This window comes from Typopeltis vanoorti, chromosome 12 (assembly GCF_054136105.1).
Source record: "Typopeltis vanoorti isolate ZY-2024b chromosome 12, IOZ_Tvanoo_1.0, whole genome shotgun sequence".
Taxonomy (NCBI): domain Eukaryota; kingdom Metazoa; phylum Arthropoda; class Arachnida; order Uropygi; family Thelyphonidae; genus Typopeltis; species Typopeltis vanoorti.
In genome coordinates this window covers 95,597,426-95,620,618 of record NC_143560.1, presented here as the reverse complement: position 1 = coordinate 95,620,618, position 23,193 = coordinate 95,597,426, and the positions used below count along the sequence as shown (strand labels likewise).

At 35.0% G+C, this 23,193-nt stretch overlaps 1 protein-coding gene across 2 annotated transcripts in view; it reads right to left on the bottom strand.

Moving 5' to 3' along the window:
• Positions 1-23,193, bottom strand: part of LOC150101025 (KH domain-containing, RNA-binding, signal transduction-associated protein 2-like) — a 98,141-nt gene that overhangs the window by 32,379 nt on the left and 42,569 nt on the right. For both annotated transcript variants that reach the window (XR_016549162.1, XM_090401438.1), the window contains exon 2: positions 5,701-5,849. Coding sequence is in view for 1 of the 2 variants with exons in the window: in XM_090401438.1 (XP_090257564.1) it covers positions 5,701-5,849 (149 nt within the window). In the remaining variant the exon portion in view is untranslated. The remainder of the gene's footprint in view (positions 1-5,700; positions 5,850-23,193) is intronic.

The window sequence follows — 23,193 nt, the reverse complement described above, 5'->3', positions numbered from 1 at the left end:
ATTCTCAATATGGTCAACCTCTTCTGTTTAAACCATCCAAAATACCAAACATAAATGTCTTTATCTTCCGGTCCTCACTCATTCTACAGATATGTCCAAATAATTGCAGCTTCCATTTTATAATCTTCTGCATTAGATTCTGTTTTTTTGGTTGTATCTTCTGATAATAGAGCTCTTCATTGGTGATTTTCTGTACCCATCCTATTCTTAGAATCTTCCTGTAACAAGTTCTTTCAAATGCCAAAATTCTTTTTCTTGATTCCTTATTCATTACCCACGTTTCAGATCCGTACAGTACACTGCTGAAGATGCATGTTTCCAATACTCTTAGTTTTGTTTGCAGACTGATCACTTTAATTTTCCAGATGTTATCCATGGCCTTCAGATTTGTTCTTCCCTTTGCAATCCTGATCTTTATTTCTTTTTTACAGTCCAAGTCATATGTCAGTTTACTTCCCAAATATGTGAATTGTTCTACATTTTCTATATCAGTTCCATCCACTTGTATCTTTTGTTTCATATTCTTCTCACCAAATACCATTGTCTTTGTTTTTTCAAAGTTCATAACAAGTCCAAATCTCTTCCCTTCCTCATTTAACAGTTTCAGTGTTTTTTGTAGTCTCTTTCGTCTTCTTCAATAACAATGTCATCTGCAAATCTCAGATTGTTAATTCTCATTCCGTGTACAGCTATTCCTTTGGCATCTTCTTTCATTTTATCTATTGCTCTTTCTAAATGTGCGATGAAAATGCTTGGTGATATTGGGTCTCCTTGTCTAGTACCTCTGCTTGTTTTAAACCATTTCCCCAAATCATCACCTATTCTAACTGCTGCAACTGCATTCTGATAAACATCTTTTAATATAGCTATTAGTTTTTTTATCAATTCCATAGATTCCAGAACTGCTAATGTCACTTTCTGGTCAATACTGTCAAATGCTTTCTGAAAATCAACAAAGCAAGTATATATGTTTTTGTTTTTTCTCCTAGCTTTCTCTGCTATTAACCTCATTGTCAAAATCTGTTGAATTGTAATTCTATCCTTCCTAAATCCTGCTTGCTCGTCTGCAAGGAATGCTTCCAATTGTGTTCCCAATCTTTCTGTCAATATGATCATCATCATCACTTGACCAAGGTGACGTATCAAGGCAATTGTTCTATAATTTTCACATTCTAGCTTATTTCCTTTCTTGTATAATGTTAGTAATATTGATTTCACCCACTCCTCTGGCATTTTTCCTTCTTTCCATACATATTACATAGTTGGTGCATTTCTGTAACCATACTTTCACCACCATATTTAATCATTTCTCCAGTAATGTTATCGTTACAAGGACTTGTTGTGTTTTAGCCTTAATATTTTCCTGAATGATCTTACTTAAGATCATTACGGAAAGACTGAAACCATTCATGAAGAGAGAAATGCCAGATGAACAGGCAGGATTTCGAAAAGGCAGAGGAACAAGAGATCAAATCGCCAATATGAGATGGATAATAGAAAGAGCATAGGAATATCAAAAGAATGTCTACCTTTGTTTCCTTCACAATAACAAGGCTTTTGACTTTATAGCAGTGGCGGCCGGTGAAATTTTAAGTGGGGGTGCTGCCTATACAAAATAAAAAAAAAATTTTTTTTTTTTTTTCCTAATCAGTAACCAATTTAGTAATAAATAAATCTGTAGATTTATTTATTAATATAAATTTCACCGGCCGCCACTGCTCTGTAGATCATGTGAAACTGTGGAATGTGTTAAGAACAATGGGAGTCGCAGAGCATTTCATTATCCTTCTGAGGAATCTTTATTATGAACAAGAAGCTACTGTCCGAACAGATCTTGGAGAAACTGAGTATTTCACAATAGGTAAAGGAGTGCGACAAGGATGTATTTTATCTCCGTACCTGTTTAACTTGTATAGCGAATACATTTTAAGAATGGCAGGGCTGGAGGAATCTTCAGTCGGAATTAAAATTGGTGGAAAAAAATATCAATAATTTTAGGTATAATACCACCTTGCTAACAGAATGCAAAGAAGATTTGGAGGAACTTATTATGAAAGTTAAAGAAGAAAGTGCTAAATATGGTCTTAAACTAACCTCAAAAAGACAAAAATTATGGCAACATGTGAACGTGAACTTAATGATTATGAAGTAGATGGCGAGAAAATGGAAGCAGTTAACAATTTTGTGCTCCTATGATTCCGAATTGATAAAGATGGTTATTGTACTGAAGAAGTTAGAAGAACATTATTACTCGGAAAGAAAGCAATGACAAATCAAAGAAAGATAAAGATATTAGCCTCGCAACAAAAATCAGAATCGTGAAAGCAATACCATTTTCCCTGTGGTACTGTATGGATGTGAAAGTTGGATCCTGAGAAAGAGTGAAAGAAGGAAGATAGATGCATTTGAATTATGGGTTTGGAGACGCTTACTAAGAATGCCATGGGCCGCAAAGCAAACCAATAAATCAGTGATAGACAGAATAAAGCCAGATTGCTCCCTCGAAGCTATGATCATCAAGCACATATAGTCATACTTCGCATATATTATGCGAGCAAATGAGAGCCTGGAGAAGATGATGCTTGCTAAAGTTGATGGAAGCAGGAGAAGAGGAAGACCAAGAATTAGATGGGTGGATGGAGTTAAAGAAGCAACTGGAGTGTACTGGGAAATGCTGAAAGACATGGTCAGGGACAGATCTGAATGGAGAATGTATGTTCATAGGATCATCAGGAGTCGAAAACGACTCGATAGAACATAACACACATGTTTTTGGTGTTAATGTTATTTGACTTTTCATTATAACTGTTGTATTGTCTTTATTTTAGTCTACTATGTTTGCTGCTTTGAGTTTTTAAGTGGCGGGATTTGTTAATAAACTTTAATCTGCTGTCATAATCTGTATAAAGCAGTCGAAATATCGTTTGCTTCTATAGTGTTAGGCTGCTCAAAGAAAGACCATCATTGAGTTTTCCTTTAGTTCCCGACTAGATGAGCTTTCTCTAGCCCTTATTCAACCACGACATGGTAGAAGTCTTCTGCCGTACTCTCTTTCTCTCTCTTGAAAACTTGGTTCACTGATTGCTTGAGCTATCGGCTAAGGCTGAAGGATGGAGACTGACTGATAACCTGTCTTTAAGGAATTAGGACTAAATGAGCTCTGCCTACTCCTTTCAGGGAATGAAAAGCGTTAGAGATTTATTTACTTAATAATCCTATTTCTAAAAATATTTCTAGTTTCTCTCTGCTTCCCTCCACCTTCTATTTGAGCATCTGCTGTTTACTTCGAAGCTGCACCTGGTGATAATCGAAAATATGGAATAAAAATGTCAACTTGAGAGAAAAGAAAACCTCATTTCCTTCCAACGTACATTAAGCGAGTAAGAAATAATATTCTAAATTTCAGGTCCTTCCAGCTCACATAAAAACGTCTCAACTGCACGAAGTACGTCCCAATACCCCCCCCCCCCCCAAAGAGAGAAGTTTTATGCCAAATTCCAAGTCTTTCTGACTCATGTATATATGGGCAAATATATTGGAGTATATATTTGCCCATACATAGGCAAATATATACTCCAATATATTGGAATATATTTGCTCTACAATCTCAACTCTTTCGTGACTTATGAGCCACCCTGTATTTCGAGATGTGACGTTCAGAAAAAAATACATGACAAAAACAGTCATCTGCTTGTTTTATTTTGACAGCATGAATTCGATTTTCATGATCTCTTACTATCCTTATACATTTTCTTTTAATCTGTCTTTATAAATGTGTAATAAGACAGACCTTGTAATTTAAATTGGTAAAAGTATTACTTACTGTAATTATTTAGTGCTTGAAAGTGAAGATCAAAATGGCACAGATGTCTTAGGCCTTCCTCTGGAGAATATTATGTTCCCTGAAAGCGCTGCACGACAAAAAAAAAAAAAAAAAAAAAAAAGAAAAAAAGTTGCAGACTGATCTAGGGAAGTGATGAATAAGCCGCTCTTGATATTGAGCCAAACAGTAATCTGAGGAGTTTCCTTTCATTTACATCTTAAACATTTCTACGTAGACCAGTGAAAGAGTATTGCAGAAAACCGCGTTACACAGAAGTACATGTGTAAAAAACGAGAAGCATGGGGGGGGGGGGGGGGAGGGAAAGGGAAGAGAGTAAATAAGGGGTATATCGTTATAAAGCCCAAATCTTATCTAACAGAAAATAGTAGCAAAACGTCAAACCAACTCATTAAATATAGTAACTAAGCAATCAAGATGAGAAAGTTAGCATCGAAAAAAAAAAAAAACTTTTTTTTTTTTTTTTTTTTTTTACACCTGACGAGTACTTCCTATTTTAAACCGCCTTATTTCTTAAGATTTTAGAAAAAAAAGATAAAAATGCATATGTTCAGCTATGTAAGGATAAACACATTTTTCTGGAGTCATTTTAATTTCGTGTAGAAACGTATATTTGCATAAAAAGAGCAGTTTCTGATGATCTATCACAACACTTTTTTTTTCGAGGTAAAATACCGAGGAAATTCACGCGCTCATTCTCAGTGTTAATTTGTATCAAATATTGTAAACGAGAAAATCAGTCCAGTTGTATGTGTGCGTGTGTGCGCGCGCTTTTCGGCCTTTATTACTGACGACTAATTAAAGGATTATCTAAGTATTTACTATAGTTAGTTTATCCTGTAATAAACTAACTACAGTAAAACCCCGTTTTTACGTTCCCGCAATTTACGTCATTTTCTGTTGGTCTCGTCTTAAGGCCTATTCTCACGATGTATTGTTTTCCCGCCATTTAACAACTTGATGTGGACGTTATTTCCCGTGATTTGCGTTTTTTTTTTTCTCGGTGGGAATACCGATTTTCGAATCGATTTCAGCGGAAATCTACGCATTTCTGTTCTCAGGTGGCGTTGCTTTCGGCTGTAGTTTCGTTTCCGCCATCACGGTGACTTGCGCGCATGCAGCAGTACTGTAGTGATGAGCGATGCCATGATTTTTCAATCACAGTACGAATTGATATTGCAGAATTTCTGCAACGTAATTTAGCGTGTGAAAGTTGCTTTCAAGTTGCGGTGGTGGATTATCCATGTTAGTAACATGGAGAAAAAAGACAGAAAATGTATTTCGGTAGAAGAAAAGATGGCAATTCTGCGACGTGTAAATTGGCATGCTGGAACACGTGTACATTTACCATAAGATCTTGGACTCTCCGTGTCAATCTGGCGCTAAGTCAAAAAAAAAAAAAAAAAAAAAAAAAAAAAAAAAAAAAAAAGCAAAAACAATCAACAATTAAAGATTTTTTTAAATAGATAAATGTAAGTACATTGTAAATTCATTTACTTTGTTATTAAATTTTGCAATCTAGTATGTAGACTCACATACTAGCAGTAAGTCATCTTTTAGCCTTTTTTTAATGTTTTTTTTTTTTTTACATTTCCTGCTATTTGCACTTTTTTTCATCAGTCCCCTGAAAAGTTTAAAAAATGGGTTTTACTGTAGTTACGTTGGGCAAGATTTTTTTTTTCAGTGCTGTTTGGAAAATAGTTGCTTTATTAAGTGTTTTTTTATTTTTTTTTCATTGCCACTGTTGAGGACGAGTTATTTTCGTTAATTGCGTTTTGGACTATATATTTTTTCTGTCCTTGAGAGAAAAAAATATAAAAATTGCTTGAAAATAGGAGAAGCACAAATTAAACACTTACTGTTGGATGATCTTTTACTGGAACCATAATTTTTACTTGTAATCTTACGGGTCGCCCTTTGTGAATATCTAAAAAGGAAGTTGATCCTTTGGCATCAGGATGAGGAGCTAAACGATCATTATGGCCACCTGACCGGATCCGCTGGATTTCTTCAACAAATGAAATCAAGTGTGGTTAAGCATTTTTGCAAAACAAAACAAAATTAATAATAGTAGTAAAGATATTATATATCAATTGATATATTTTATGTAATTTATTATAACTGTAGTGCGAGAAAGGGGTGAACAGAGTAACTTCTACAGTCCAATAAAATGCTTCAGATCTAGGAAAACATCCAGAAATGCTTACTCTCTGAAAGTATGGAAAAATAGTTAATCAAACTCTTGCTTTTCAGATAAGTATTTCATCAATTTCATGTCTTCCTTTTACTAACACATTTATGAAATTAGTGACTTTTTTATATCTCTTGTACGTACACTGATTCATGTATTAGATTTGTAAATCCTAAATAAAGGCTGTCAATATATAAGTCCAAATTTGAATCAATTTAACACGTTTTGAAACTATCATTTTGCCACACTTCTGAACTATAATATGACCCTCCCACTTTCCATTTTTGTCCATTACCTTTCAATGATAGTAGTAGAGCCGAAAGAAGCAGCTTCCTCTCAAGTAACAAAATGATCTTATTTCTCTATACATTCATGCTTTTTATTCTAACATTACTTGAGTTATTTTAAATTATCTATTTTCTTTAACTATGCTCCTTTTATTAAAAACAGTCATTTTATTTTACATTATTTTATGATTACACTTGATAACGGCCTCACATTCACATAATTTATTTTAGCGTATGATGATATAACGGCTGGGATACCCACACAGGCATTTGGCACCATATTATGAACCCGATATATTACAGTAGGTTGTAATGTATTTTTGTCTGTGTTCTAACTGGCCGGTTTGCGTGGCTGCGGGACGAAAAATCGAATTTCCAGGAGGAAATCCTTTCACTGCCGTATGAGACTGGCTAACTCACCTTTATTTGACAAGCCTTGATAAAGGTTCTTCGCGACCTAGATGGGAATCAAACCCAGTTCTTTCCAACCAAAAGGCATCAGAACAAGCTGACTGGGCCAAGAAACCTTCTACATCCACATAATCACTCCTTTTTTCGAATATGATGCAGGCCTGGTGGGTTGTAAGCATACGTCTCCGCCCTCCAACTAATAGGCCGTGAATTCGAATCTCAATTCGAAATGTTTGTTAATAGTAGTGAACGATTTTCATCGTGCAGTCTCAGATCATCATCTTGCTAATATGGTCTGAAGTAGCTTGAAAAAGATACGTACCAGGATTATCTGCCAACCCAAAGATCTAAATTATGTTTCATAAATAGATTTGCCGCCATCTGTGGGCAGGATGTCGTCATACAGATATTGAACCTGTTGACGATTGCTTACCTTCTGGCTTTAAGCAAATCTTTCGAACCTTTTATTTACTCGATTTAAAATACCTTTTGAAGACTTTTCGACTAAAGTGAGTTAGCTGGTATGGAGGAGGCAGGAATTTTCCTCTCAAAAACAGGCAAAGCGCGAAGAACCGAAAATAGCTAACGTGCATCATACAATAGCTTCATAACTTTATTTGCTTTGACCTTAATTCCAACTGACTTCAGTTTAATATATTCCATTCCATCCAATTCTCATATTTCCAAGACGGATTGAGTACCCTGATAAGGTGTAATAGGCAATTAATACAGCCGGCTTACCATTCCTCAGATGCGTCCCCTAAGGGCGAATGTTTTAGGTATGTAAATAAGTGTGTTCACGGGTCCGATTTGAGGGTCAAAAACTGGAGTTTCTGGAGGAAAACTCTCCACCATCGTATGAGACCGACAAACTTGCCGTCTGATTGAAAAGACCAAGGTTATTGGTTCTCACGATAATCTGAACCAGGATCTTTCCGACCAAAGGATTCGTCTATACACCAAGTGAGCTGCGGAGGCTTTGTTTAATATATTGCAAAATTAGAATTTCAAAAAGAATAGTGAATCTTTCTGTATCATTGTCAATGAAACTACGAAGCTGAGCACATCATAAAATCATAATGCACATGATAAACTTTAGATACAATATTGTGAACAATAATTTTCATATCTATAATTTCAAAATTTAAATTTATTAAAAATCAACTGCTTTTAAATAGTGCAACTGTTTTTAAATAGTGATAACTTCTGATCAAAATTTATTTTAATTAACCTCTTAACATACAAAGACGTCTGTGACACGTCTTTTGTTTATTGCACCAAAATTGATTTTGAATTTTGGTTTCACATATAAATACAACCGAATATAGACGCTAAACAATCTTGTGCCTATTTCCTTTCAGCCGAGAAAAGTTGCTAACAGCGTGTATCAGCTATTTTGTTTGCGTTTGCACAAATTCATCATTTTTTCAAATAATGATGAATTTGATCCAGCAAATCACTCTCGCCCAAAAAAATGGCAGAAAAACGACCGCTTTCTGATTTTTAATTGGTACGTTAAGGGGCTAATAGAGAAAAATGTTTCAGTAAGACATTGCAACTTATCACAAAATAAATGAAATCAATGAATGGATCAATCAGTGATTTATGTGTGTATAAATGATTAGGTATTCTCCAACCTTCCATAGCAGAATATATATAATATCAAACTAAGTTTGGATAATGCCATACTAAAACTTTATATAAATAAGAGTTTATAAGGCAGTAAACTGGAATAAGATATTAACAATTATTTTAAATATTATATATAGAACGATTTTAAAATATCTCTAATGGTGCGTGCTTACGCAAATCGCGTACACGCGTTTGGCTAATTATGGCTAGGATGTATTCGACAAGTTGATACTTGGGTTTATATTTAACAGTTTTGGATCCAATGTCATTTTTTAAGGATTCGCAAATTCTTCTCTCGGTTATGTCATAGCAACGGTGTAATAGTTCAGATTTATCCCATAATACTTGATGTCTCATTGCCAAAGCTTCTTGTGGGTCAACTGAAGAGAGTACATGTGATAAAGCGCTGAAGCTTCACTTCTTCGGTATTCAATATCTTGAATGTGTCTTCAATGCGTTGCTCGATTGATTTTTCTGTGCGCCCAAATTAAGACGACTTGCATTTACACCATAGCCGGTACCACACCAAGATATTTAAGTGGACCATGTACATAGTAAAAGAAATTTAATGACTAGAAGCCGAGGTATATCAAGTTAGAAAAAAAAAACCTATTACTGATACAACTAGTTTCGTCTTCTTAGAAGACTTCATCGGGTGCATAACATGAAAAGAGAAATACAGAAATGTACATTACAATAATTATAATATCCTTATTTTTCTGTAGATTCTTTACGAGTTCGTGCTGCAGTAATAACGTTTATATAACATAACATACAAAAATAGAGAGAGCAAGTTCATTCTTTCCACCTCAAGGAGCCAGTTTACTTTGTATCGAATTCATCTTCACAAGTAACAATTCAAAACCCCCAAAGGTAATGTTAGTATTGCAGAACGTCAAGCGCCGTTAAGAATCTACAGAAAAAACAGATATTGCAATTTTTCTTGCAGACAAAGGTAACTCGACTGTCATCCTAGATACTGAAGCATACAACAACAAAATGTTACAACTACTACATACAGATACGCATTCAATTCTTGAAAGGGATCCAAGTAGTGAACTTCATAATCATATTTGAATGAAGAATATCCTAGAAATCCTTAAATTTCTAGGATATTCTACAGAATATCCTAGAAATTTAAGGTCACCTCTTCGTTCACTTCATTCTCTCATATCCTGATTAAATACATAAGGAAAACACACTCTACTAACACCCATCGTAGAAGGAATTGATTCTCCCACATATAAGCTTGCAAAACATTTGGCTAAAGTTTTAAGAAGTTTAACAGGCTGGACCACCTCCTTTTTCAAGAATTGTAAACACTTTGTTTCGATTGTTCAAAAATGCATCCTCAAAAAGATGAAATTATGCCAAGATTCGATGTTATTTCCCCTCTTTACTAATGTGCCTACAGAAGAGGTTTTAATTCTTCTAAAAGATAAGTTATCAAAAAACGTTATATATAATGTCACTTCTGACCCATTGCATACATTCTGTTTATTTTCTTTTTAAAAATACTATTAACAAACAGAACTTCGGCTTGGCCATGGACAATCCATTATCTCCTATATTAGCAAATTTATATTTAGAAGCCTTTGATAAAAAAAAAAGTAATAATTTCTTCCGATTAAAGTCAAGTTACAGAAAAGATATATTGGAGATGTTTTCTTAATTTGGAGTCATGGACCAGATTCTTTCAAGGAGTTCGTGAACCATCTCAACAACCAACACCCAAGAATGCAGTTTACCTCGGAATTGGAAGTTAATGGTTCTCACCTGTTCATGGATGCCAAACTCACTTGTGTTAGAAAAGCTGAAGATCTCTATTTATAGAAAAGATACCTTTACAGATATTATCATGCGCAATCTCATCATTATCCTCCCCAAAAGCTTGGCATCATTTCTACATTAGGTAAATATGCTCGCTCCTTCCTCAGTGAAGAGATCGCTCCAAAGAACTACAGTTTCTTCTTACAACCTTTAAGAAGAACGGTTATTCTAAACAGACTGTTCGTAAGCTACTATTTAATCCACCTGTTCCCCGTACTGAAGATATTACTGATGTAAAAGGCTTTATATCTCTACCGTATATCAGCTCCGTTTCACCAAAGTTAGCTAAAATTCTTAAGAAATTTAAAATCCGCACTTCTTTTGCTCCTCTATCCAAACTCCGATCCTTACTCGGTACACCAAAACATAACAACCTAAAGGTATTCAGAAGTTTATCGCCTTTACTGTAACTGCGAAGTGCCCTAATTTGGCACATTGCAGTTACACGGAAAAATCCATTGAGTATGGAAGAACATGTGAGAGATCATGTATGGCAGAAATAGAGCCAGCAAACTATCTAATCATGTTCTTAAATTTGTTCACCCCTGATGATGAAAATTCTGTCATTCATCGTGATCTGGAACAAATCAGAAAACATTTTAAGATGCTACGATGAGCTGGAGAGAAAAATTTTGGAATCAACAGAAATTGTCCTCAATCCGGTCCATAACCTATCTGTCACTCTTCAGTTATCCAGCTTTGACGTACACAAGATCATGCCCGCGTCACCGTGCCCAACAATGCTCTGGCATCCAGAACGCCTTTAAATGTCAGCAATACTTTTGCAACTTAATTTATAGCTGTTGTTCTCTTGTAATGTCTATTTTTGTATTTCTCTTTTCATGTTACTTATCCCGATGAAGTCTTCTAAGAAGACGAAACTAGTTGTGCGTTCAAGTAATAAATAGTTTTTTTTATTTTTATTTTGATATCTCTCGGCTTCTAGTCATTAAATTTCTTTATATTAGCATGTAGACTTGGCCAGTTCATGGTTGAATATATATGACTTCATAAGGCATTAAACCAAAATAAGATAATAAATTATATATTTTAATATAAAAAAAGTTTCATCCTAATGGCATAACTCTTCCGATGTAAAACGAAAACTATTAGACAGAGAAACAATAAAAGATTAACAAAGTGACAACCCTTCATATAGTAATACAAGAATCCAATAAGTTTAAAAATATTTCATCTAGTTATGCGTTGTATTGTTCAGCACGTTGTGCATATTTACACGTTCACTTGTTTCGCTAGTATCAACTTGTCAGGACATATTCTGACAAGTTGATACTAGGGTTTTATACAGGGTGGCCATAAGTCACCATAATGTGGCCATACAGGGTTTAAACATTCAATAACTTTTTTTATTTATTAATTATTTTTATTCTTTGTTTTGATATAATGAAATAGAGAACCTGGAGATTTTTATTAGTTATGAATAGCCACGCGTTTCATGATAGTTGTTAATGTTTCTGGCTGCAGTACTCTAATTTCTCTTCAAATATTCTCTTTCAGCTGTTCAATTGTCTGGAGCTTGCTCACATACACCTTTTCCTTCGGGTAACTCCATGGGAAGAAGTCAGGAGCCGTCAAATCTGGAGAAAGCTGAAATCGAATACTGATTTTCAAAATAAAATTGCACGATATTTGTTTTCGTTGTTGGGGGTGTGAACATTTCCATGATTAATTTCCCAAATGTTCCTTAGAATACCTGAAAAAAAATAAATAAAATTAAAAAATTAATAATCAAAAGATTATTCACATTTGAACCCCTTTCGTGACTTATGGACCACCCTGTATTTAGTTATTATGCAAGCTTTGTTTCTCACCGGAAATTATGTGATACCGGATGTAGGAGTAACTCATATATCCCCCCACACACACACACAGACTCCTCTCATCCACACTTAATGAAGAGAATTTTGCAAGACTAAATCATCTAGATGAGCAGTGATTGCATGATTTTATTGGGAGGAGGTTCCAGTACGCTTCACCTTAATCTTATTTTGAGCGCGTTTATTCAATAAAATAAGACCTTAATATAGGAGTGGCTGACAAAGTTCTTATGAACCAAATTTAATTCCTTTTAGAGAGTGTATCGTCTTTGTGCAACTATGCAAGCTTTGTTTCTCACAGAGAAACAATGTATCACTGGTTGTAGGGAGTACCTCATATCTGTTCTCCCCCCCCGCTCCTCTCATTCACACCTAATGAAGAGGATTTTGCCATCGGGAAATGTAAATTGATTGCAAATTTCTCCACACTTGCCAATCATTTCTTCTCTTTACTGGTTTCTGCACCTTCGGGCAAAGAAGATAATGAATGCGAAAAATCTTTCAACTCTTGCTAAGCGTAATTCTTTGACTATCCAAGCAACAAAATATTTGCACGCCTAGATATTGGCACAGAAATAAAGATGGCTTCATTAGAGGTCAGCTTGTTCGCTTGTCTTTAAGAAACTGCTTCAAATGCAGTATACGCGATGGCTCGAGCGCATCCAATTAGTAGCGGACCATGGCCCGTGAGCAGAATAATAGTAGCAACAAGACATACCTTCTCTCCTCCAACCTGCACACTTATATATACACTTCCTTATCTTTGTCTTTAAAATGGGTTTTCTCTGGTTAAATATGGAAAGAATTATCTACGGTTAGTTTATTTTAAGCTGTAAGACGAATTGAGCACTGATTTAATAGTATTCTATGCTAGGTTTGTTGTGATGATCATTTTTTTTTTCGCCATCAAGTTTGCATGTGAGGACTGTACTGTGTAAGAGGGGCACGGGAGAATAAAAAAAAAAAAGTTACACCGGCCTTAAGAAATCCTGCTACTAAAGAATAGTAGTATACTATTAAGAACAATTATTAAGCTGGTTTGTATTTCAAAATGAAAATACTTCAATCGAATAGTAAGACCTCTTGCTAAAAGGTATCTTAAGTTCATTCACTATACAAATTGCACTATTGGATCTATCACTAAATTTTTCATCACATACTGTGTTTATACAGTAGTAGATAATTTACTGATTATTTACTACTGTGTAAATAATATACAGTAGTAAATATAGTGTTTATACAGTAGTAAATAATCACCTTTAGTGATTATTTACTACTGTATAACTCACAGGAGCCCATTTGCCGTTGGGGATTTTTTTTTTTTTTTGTACTTTGTTCATATTTTTCATCAGTCACTTAATATATGACAGTATCAGTCGTTTTCAAAATCGTACTTAAAGTTTGAAACAAAATACTTCGAACTGAGTTTCGAAAATTACACACACGTTATATATATGAGAGAGAGACAGAGAGATTCAAGAACAGTAAAACTTCTTGAGATGCTGTAAAACGTTTGCCATAATTTATTAAAAGGGCTAATTTGAGGTATCACCCCTATTAGGCCACATATAAACAGAATATTTTCATCAGACATTGAATATGCAGTGTGACAAATGTCCACACCACTTCGCAATACTCATAACACATTTCGCTCTCCACTTTCTATTGATCTCAATGCAGCTTTACCACGACCGCATTGTAACCTTACGTGTTACCCGCTTGGCAGATGATCTTCGAAGCGCCAATCACACTGTCATCAGGAAACGCACAAATAGCACTCCTGCTGACATTCCGAACATCTCACAGTATGATTTCTGGCGCCCGCGCGTGCATGCGGGGTCATGTGGAACAAGGTTGGATTATTAGGTTTTACGCGCAACCCGTTTGTTTGTCACCTAGTGTCAATCAAAGTGAACACGATCGCCAGGAATTGTTGGCTTCTAATCTTATAATTGCATGTCACATATACGAGGATCAACGATTATGGCTCGATTCGGGCATGCCAACCAGAGACCACATCACCAACCCATGGAACTAACAGACGGAAAATATGCTCTTTCATTTATGGAGCTAAAAAGAATTTTCTAATACAACCAAACTAATTCTGCATTACAAGCTCCTGTTAAACTATATGCATTTCGAAATTGAACACATGTCAATATATTATTTTAATTTTCATTAAACCGCTATTGGGCTAAATCTTAATATGATATTAACTGATTGCAGTTGAATTAGAATATTCAGTTGAATGTAGAAGACGGATGGATGGTAATAATAATAACTTACCACAAAATGATAAGTTTTTTTTTTTTTTTTGTAATGTAATATCTAGAATCATGGAAATACAATGTTCTTGCTGTGCATTGTATTGTTTGTGAAAGATGACACATGCGCCACGTATTCAGAGCGTGCTAAGATTTGTTAACTAGAATAGCGATGAGCAACCATGAGTCATGACATAGTTATTTTCTTCTATTTAGTCCCTAATGCTTCCTTCACACAAATCCAGAAGCAAACATGTCTGCATTTTGGCAGCGCAGTGCATTTAACTTGTTACAGGAGGATGTCTTTTTTCGTCAACCGGTAACGTTATCGTCAGTGGTAGTGAATAAAAACGAGCGGATCTTAACTGTGTAATGAAAACTGATAGGATTTCACACGAGTTGCTAAGCCAACAAAAATGACAGCTTATTTTGTTGGCGTAGTATGAAAATGGAGAATGAGAGAGAGAGTGCTTTGCTATTCTTATCCTTCACCATTAGAGTGAGAAGATACCAAGATCTGTTAAGTAGCACGCAGATGAAAAATGCATGGCAGGTTTCGGCGCACTGCACAACGTTAGATGTTCATTTATATATTTCCATAAATATTACACTTTGGATAAACTGCATTTCATATTTTGAACGAAACTTGATTAAAAATGAAAACAGCAACTTTCATTTGAGTGGATAATGTGTATATTGAATTGACATTTGAGGAATTGAGTAAACGGGAATGAAAAAAAAAATAATAAGTAATGGAAGTCGATCACAGAAAGAGTGCTTAAGAAAATAATATTACAAATTTAAGGGGCAGAATAAACCAACTGAAATTTAAACTCCTTAAGCTTTTCAAACATTTTTTTTTATGAATTCCATCTCCATGAACGGTTTTTAACGTATAATGCATTGGTGCTAAATATTAAAAACATTGGTTCGATGGGTTAAAGTAAAATCTTGTTTACTACTGAGCAACCATCTTTTCAAGACACTCCAGTTCTCCAATACAATAGGTGGTGATCTCACACTGACCGATTCCAACTTAACAGATATTTGCAAACAGCCTCCTTCTATGGTGGAATTTTGTTTGGTTAAAATCATGTAGAGGCAACTAAGCCTATGTTATGCCTGACCGCTGATATTCTTCGGCCAGTTATTCTGTATATCGAGGGGCGAAAATTCCTGACACTTTTATACGAAACTGTTTATTAAATGATGGAATTCGAATCAAGGTGCAGTACAAAACATACAAAGAATACGTATCCTTCTTCCAGCTGCGCTACGTAGGCTAGTGCCTGTTAGTTGGAAAATGTAAGCACCTACTCCTGCCTTTTGTCCGTCTATCTGTAGACGTTACACGTCTACAGATAGACGGACAAAGTTTCTCTAGCTGGCAAGGTTTTAACAAAAATTGGCCTTTGAGGTTTCTACTAAACTCTGTCCAGCCATTTCAGTTTTCGTCAGAATAAACGAAAATAAACGTTTCAGAATATAGCAGAACTGAAGCTCAAATCCTGTTAAGATTAATCTGATCTTTAATTTTATTACAGGTCAGATTTTAATTTTATCCCAGAAAATATTTTAAAACCTGTTACACATAGCACCTTTATTCTTGAACTTGCAATATACAGAAACACCGTATTCCTCTGTGTGTGTGCGCGCGCGGGCCATAAAGAAGGCACAGCTCATAATAAACAACATAAATTAAAAATATGAATTCATGCTACTTTAAATACATTCAACTGTATGTATTTAAAGGACTTCTATTCTTTCCAAACCCATTGAGCTATAATTAATGTTGCTATAAGTTCCATGAGACGGCTGGTTTACTATATATTATTCTGCCCAGATAGCAGTAATTTGTGAGTGAATGTCGCAAATCTCTCTACTCATTGCGTATAACAACCATCATTTGTTTAATAACAGAACCAGTGTTCGCGAAGCAACAACCGGTGACACTGCAACATTGTCAAATGTTGCAGACACTTGTCTCCCACTGGTTCGTCTGTGCTCAGTTACATTCTAAACAATTCGCACGTGCATTCAGCGGTGCTCTCACCACGGCGATTGCTGCAAAGTGGAATGCTGTTTACTACCAAGTGTCATAGTTGGCCTGATTCCAAGACCATGCCTTCGGTATACTATACAATACGGTGTGTGTGTATACGCACGCTCGCATACACGCACAGATTACGTACTTAGTATTTGCAAAAGTCCCGGAATGTGATTTTGTGAACTGATACACAATAAATGAGCCATTGTGCATTACAGGTTATGATTATGTTCACAAAAGCAGTCAATTATTGCTTTATTTTTTTCCAAGTAACTTATTTGAATTTATGGGCGCATCATAAATTCTTGCAAGAGTAATTTACAAGCAAAAAGCAACAACTTAAATCTCGTTTTTATTTTATCGCACCTTAACAATAAAATATTATGTTTATAATGAAAGATGTGAATTCGTAATTTAATCTGACGTTTGACTGGAAAATAACGGGACAAATTTTCATTTAATCATAAATTTGGTTTGGTATATTAATAGTAGTCATGAACTAGAGAAAGGCGTCTGCACAATATCTAATTCTAAAGCTCCCAACCAGAGAGTTAATAAAGAGTCTGGGCCGATCACACTCAGTAATCCAAAGTGTGAATCAAAATATTGACCTTCAATGGTCTCAGCATTCTGAGTGGAAGGGAAAAGTAATCGTTCATCAGTGCTTTAAAAATTAATTATAGAAGGATGGATATCGAGCTATTTTATGTATTGAAATAAACGAAATGTTAAAAAAACAAAACAAGCAAGCAATAAATGCATTTAGGAAATTTTATATACAAACAAAATTTGGGAGGTTCAAGGCTCTGAACTCGTCCACCACTCAGTTGAAAGAATGACTGAAGCGAAAGATACAAAATTCTTAACTGCAACAGCACACGGTTGTTCGTTTCTTTATATTTCACACATGCTTCAGTTCACACGATCTAAGGAAATTTCCCGTAGTTTGGACATGAAATTTGAACCAAGAACTCGTCACATGCTGTGCCTTTAACACGTTCATTGCCAATCACGCGATATCGCGCGATGCGAGTGCTCACCAAACGGCCGATCACGCGTTATCGCGTTGACCTGGTTAACTAAATAAAAAAATAAAAAAAATTTGGCCACCACACGAAATTCCAATTTTCAGCTTGGCAATGAAAGTGTTAAAATAGCATCAAAAATACTGACTGGCCACTGTCGCAGCTTGAAAATTTTCTGTCCTTTCATGAGAATATTTTGGCTCACTGGGTTACTGCTGAGTATGACCGGCGCTGAATTTAATATTTTGAAAACGGGCACTATTTTTAGTGCATCTTTTTTCTAATTCAGTAGTATAACCATTATTATTTACATATACTTTTAAATTTAATAATAATCTAATATAATTATAAAATAAAACGATTTAAATTATTAAATCAAAATATTTTTAAACTGTACAATATTTAAATGAATATATATTTAGCAACACGGACATTTGCGTATGCAAAGTACAACACTAGGTATGGCATTGAACCGTAAAGGGGACTTCCCTTGACTGGTAGTGTGTTGGGATGTGTTGAGTGGAACTGCAATCCATTTAAGATATGAGACCAATTAGTTGTTTGGTATTCTTCTAGCTGGTTTGCTTGTTCTGTGAGGGAAAAAACCCAATTTCTTAGATGGGGAGGGGGGACCTTGCCACTTCGATATGAAACCAAAACCAGATAACTCATCTTCATCCCTTAAAAAGGGTTCTTCGCGTCTTAGACGGAATTCGAACTCTGATCTTTCCAACCAAAGGGCATTGTCGATACCAACTATGATAACATTGTATGCCATCTCTTAATTACGTATGTCTATTTCTGCAGTATGAAAAATCCGAGTTTATGGGAAGAAAACCTTCCCACTGCATATGAAACCACAGAACTCATCTTCAGCTGAAAAATTCTTATAAAGGGATATATGTTGAGACATCTTCGTCGCTGGTTGTAGGAAGGAAGGACTACAAATACACTTAAGGCTATTTAGAAGCGTGACGATTTTTTAGAAGCAAATAATACCCAGAAATTACAGAAGAAAGAAGCATTACAAGATTCAAATATCACGAAAAAAAAAAAAAAAACGCTGATATTTCCAAAAATTCGTGTAAAAGACAGCACACTATTAAAAATGCCAAGGCCATTAAGGCATAGAAAAAAGTTCATGTAGAAAGTTTGAGTTATATAAACTTGTACACTATATATATATAAGAATTATTTTATTTACCTAAAAATATTACTATGTAGCATGACTCAACCTGTGCAATGATGAAACTTATCGAAGCGTAACTAGCTCTTGGGGAGGCTTAAAATTATATAATTTTCACTCTTGAACTCGACGTTCTTTTTCATGCATTTGGAGAGATCCTCCCCCCCCCCCTTTGACCAAATGCATTAATATATTTCTTGAATCATCCAGATATATCTGACGTAACAACACTGCCAGGATTTTTTCGTCTACTGGTCATTCATTCGCTCTCACCACATACACTTTCATTCCTTTACATTTTCCTTCTTATAATATTCCTCCCATGTGCTCAGGAAATGTTTATAAAAGAAAAAGAGAAACGGAATCTGAAAACTTCTGCTAATAACACACGACACGAGATCTCGCGTGACTGATTGAATAGCAGTTCCTATAATGGGAATTTGTCAAGAGGAATGCACGCAGCTCACTATTAACAGTCAGCATTTACCTGATAATTAATTTACGAACTAGAAGGGCAACCTTCGAGCAGTATGATAGCGGGGTGAAGGAAATTTCTGTAGATGATGATTCAATGATGGTGATTCTAAGTCATGGATCTCTCACACACACGCACACCACTGGATTCATGTCTCAGAATCACCATCATTGCATCATACCAGCCACTTTCCAAATTACGATGATTAATTACACTGGCCAACAAAAAAAAATTTTTTTTTCTGCTGATTATGATCTGACACTTGTTTTTTACTAATTTGGGTGCGCTGATTTCAAATATCAAACCCATTTTTCTCTATCACGTCAGGTTTTTCCTCTATGGCATTTTCTTTTTGCTAATTTGTAAGTTTTTGATAGTTTTAAGGAGGCAGTACTATTTAGAGGATCAAAAAAAATCGATTTTTTAATATTATTTTCTGAAAGTATGTACTTTTAAAAATCTGTTCCTAACTTTTTATCAAGAAATTCGAAAAATTCCCAAAGATATAGCCTATTATTCAAAGCGGTGCGCAGATCAGAATCGGAGCGCTCACCGCTCTCGCTTGTTAGTAAACGAATAAATGAGTATGAACCTGCAACGGCACATACTTGCGCTTTGAACGCGAGAGAGGCCGATAACCAACCTAATACATTTAAGTGATGAAAAGTAGGCGATGACAACTGCCTAAAACAAATGAATGCTATATGCGTCATAGCGGCAAAGAACGATCTAAATCAGTCAATCGTTAATCGATCGTGAAAGTATGATGAGCGCTTATAACGTTTCAATAAAGTCTCTGGTTTTTTTTGTCTTGTTAATTGAACGTTAATTCACAATCAATGAACTCCAAGGATATTAACTCATGCAGAGTTGATCTTTGTCGTACACTCTTGACTCTCGAGTTTACAAGATCTTGGAGTACGAGTTTTATATTTTTCCTAATCCTTGCTCTATCAGTAAATTTAATCTTAAAACATATGCTCTTTTAAAACCTTCAGGTGTGTAAGTATTCAGGGAATCATTTAAAACTATTGGGGATCATTAGAAATCATGCAGTTAAAGATAATTTCCCAAACTTTCGGTAACAGAAAGGCAGTCTTTGCGATTTAGGATTGGCTTAAATTGTGAGATAAAAAACAAACTCGAATATATTGTTTAAACTGATAACATTCACGCAGTTTAAGCATTTTAGGAACTTTTCTAATATCAAAATCAATAACCTGAATCATGTTTTTTTTTTTTTTTTGCAGTAACTGTATATCCTGAATTTTACATTATTCTTAATTAATAATCCCGAAGCCTAAAATCACAGTGATTGCCTTTCTGTTATGAGAGTTTGGGAAAATGTTATCCCTAATTGCAATATGATATATTTAAAAAATGATTCGAGTGGTGTTTATTGTAACAATCCATGACTACAGATGTGAACAACATTCCATTGTCATCGCACTTATTTCTTCAGTTTTCTATTATTGTTCTTCAATCCACCACAAATATGCTTTGCGAGAAGTAAAACGAATATGTTAACGTTTTGATTAATGAAGTTATTTACTGTGGTAAACGTGTGTTAATTATCTAATATAATCTTGACCCGTGGGGGGGGGGAAATACTAAAATCACTAAGCAGCCTCATCCAGCTCTCGAGAAAACCAGGTGCATAAAAATCGTCTGCTCATATGGCATATATTACATTGGACAGGTGGGTGTTCTACAGAAATATAAATGAAAGAACACTTCAGAAAAAGAGAGAGAGAGAGCATGCGCATAAGGTTTGGTCTTTCATGCTACGAATAAAAACGCAATGGAGTCCGACAATTAGTAAAAATTGGCATACGTAAGTATCGTATAAAGAAATCTCTGAGATGGTACATTATCCAACTCAATGCAACAAAACTCAAGGCCTCGCCCTAAAGCAGCTGCGGTCCACTTTTGATTAATTATTACTTTTTAACATCGATTGTGTTACAGGTGATGATTTATTTAACTTTCATATGTGATCAGTTTTGTTAGCAACTCTCATATTTCTGAAGAAATATGGCGTAGTGCGTAGGAAAGTAAACGGATAAAATATATATCTTCTGGTCACACAGGGTTATAGTAACGTGTTTCAAAATGAGATCAGACGTTTGATGTTTCTTAAACATATATCTAAAGAAATAAGTATTACAGTTTAAGTTTTGGATTAATGCAAATATTTTACCTTGCTTATCATTACAACAGTAAACAAAGAAATCGAAGTAGCACTAAGAAATGAATAACTTGGCGTTTATAAAGCAATTTAATTAAATGATCCTAGATATTTCTCCCTTGTTACAAAGACACTGTCGGAGAGAGAATAAAAAAGATCGTAAAACAGCGTTCAATTTAACACGTGTCACACCGTATGCGTTTATTATTCGCATCTCAGTCATCTATGTAAGCAGGAAAACATACTATTAGGGTTCAAGGAAAAAATAGTTAGTTCTGTATTTAGATACAAGTGTTACATAAATTTTTCACACAAAAAAAAAACTAAGAACAGTTAATTGTAATTACTGCTCAGAACCTTGAGATAGATATGCAATCAGAGCGGTAGTGATTGATACCGTATCGTAATAACATGTTTAGTTTAACATGTTTCAAGGAAAAGATGAACAAATTTAAATCTATACGAATTCAGTATCTTGCTTTAAATCCAATAAAAAAAAATAAAAAATAAAAATCTCTGGCTGATATTGGCGACATGGTAAGCAAGGAAAGACATCGGATTTCAAGAACTCAATGCGGTCTCGGTGTTTCTGGATTTTAATCTCAGCAGAACAATCCGTCTGTTCAAAATAAAGTCGACTGGAACAAGGTACCCCGGATAAACTTTAGGTAATATTTTATCATTGGTGAATGATAGAAAGAAGCCAGTTTCCCAAATGTTTTGAACGTGGTGAGCAGATTAAACTTACGAATAATCAGTGCTGTTATTTTGATATTCCTTTAAAGGTAGGGTATAGTAACTCTTTGAAGAATGTCTTAATAATTTCTGTAACACGTGTTCCCTTAAAATGTAAGTAGCAGTTTATTTTCTCCTTGCATTCGTAACACAATTTATCAGTCTTATTATGCACCAGTTGCGATGATCCATTACTGACCTCTATCCTATTCTTCTCATCCGTCCTAGGACGAGTTGAGTCCCCTCTTAATGAGGGGTTACTGGCGTATTAATGCAGCCGGTTCGCCACTCCTCTGCTGCATTCCCTAAGGATTACCGAACACACACATGAACACACACGGATTACATGACTGTAATCCGTGTGTGTTCATGGGCCGGTTTGCCTGCTTGCGAGATGAAAAACCCTACTGTCCACGCCCAAGACCGGCTAACTTGGCTATGGCTGAGGAAGACCCTTAAGTTCCTCACGTCGGCGACGGGAATCGAACCTAGAACACTTCTTCCCCAGGCATATATTATTGACCTCTATATAATTTAATTTCCAAGCAGAATACACACCATAAACACTTTCCTTAAGGATGAAGCGACTCCAGTCACTCGCATGGAAGAGGTTGGATAAGTTTCAACTTTATTTCATCCGTAAAGAAGCGATGGCTCGTAGACGTGCACATTTAGAATGAAAAGGATAACATCAATATCATAAAAAAAAAATTTAAAAAAAAAAAAAAAATATATATATATATATATATATATATTTTTTTTTTTTTTTTTTTTTTTTTTTTTAGAGAGCTGTAATATATACTCGTAGAGAAATTCAAACTGAAATTAGTGTATTCCTGAAACGTTGAAAATTTTACATTCTTGAATGTAAAATTTTCAACGTAGTGCAGTATTTTACTTCGACAATTTCAATTTTAATTCGTATTTTTCCCCATCCCGGAGTAGAGCAACTTTTTTTTTTTTAATGTCGCTCCCATCCACTAAAGGTTATTTGCAACTTACTACTAAAATAACATAAGTCGGGTCCAAATGAAGTAGGATTCTCGCATGTAGAGTAATTGTATCTTATTTGTAGAGTAAGATTGCTATATCTTTCAACGAAACAGCAACGCTATTAAATGGCTGGATGCTTTTCCAGATACCAACTACAAATAATCCTAATCTATATATCGATGTATATCCAAATACCTATACAAAGATAAAGCTATAGGTAAATACTGCACTACGTTCCTTTACATATGCC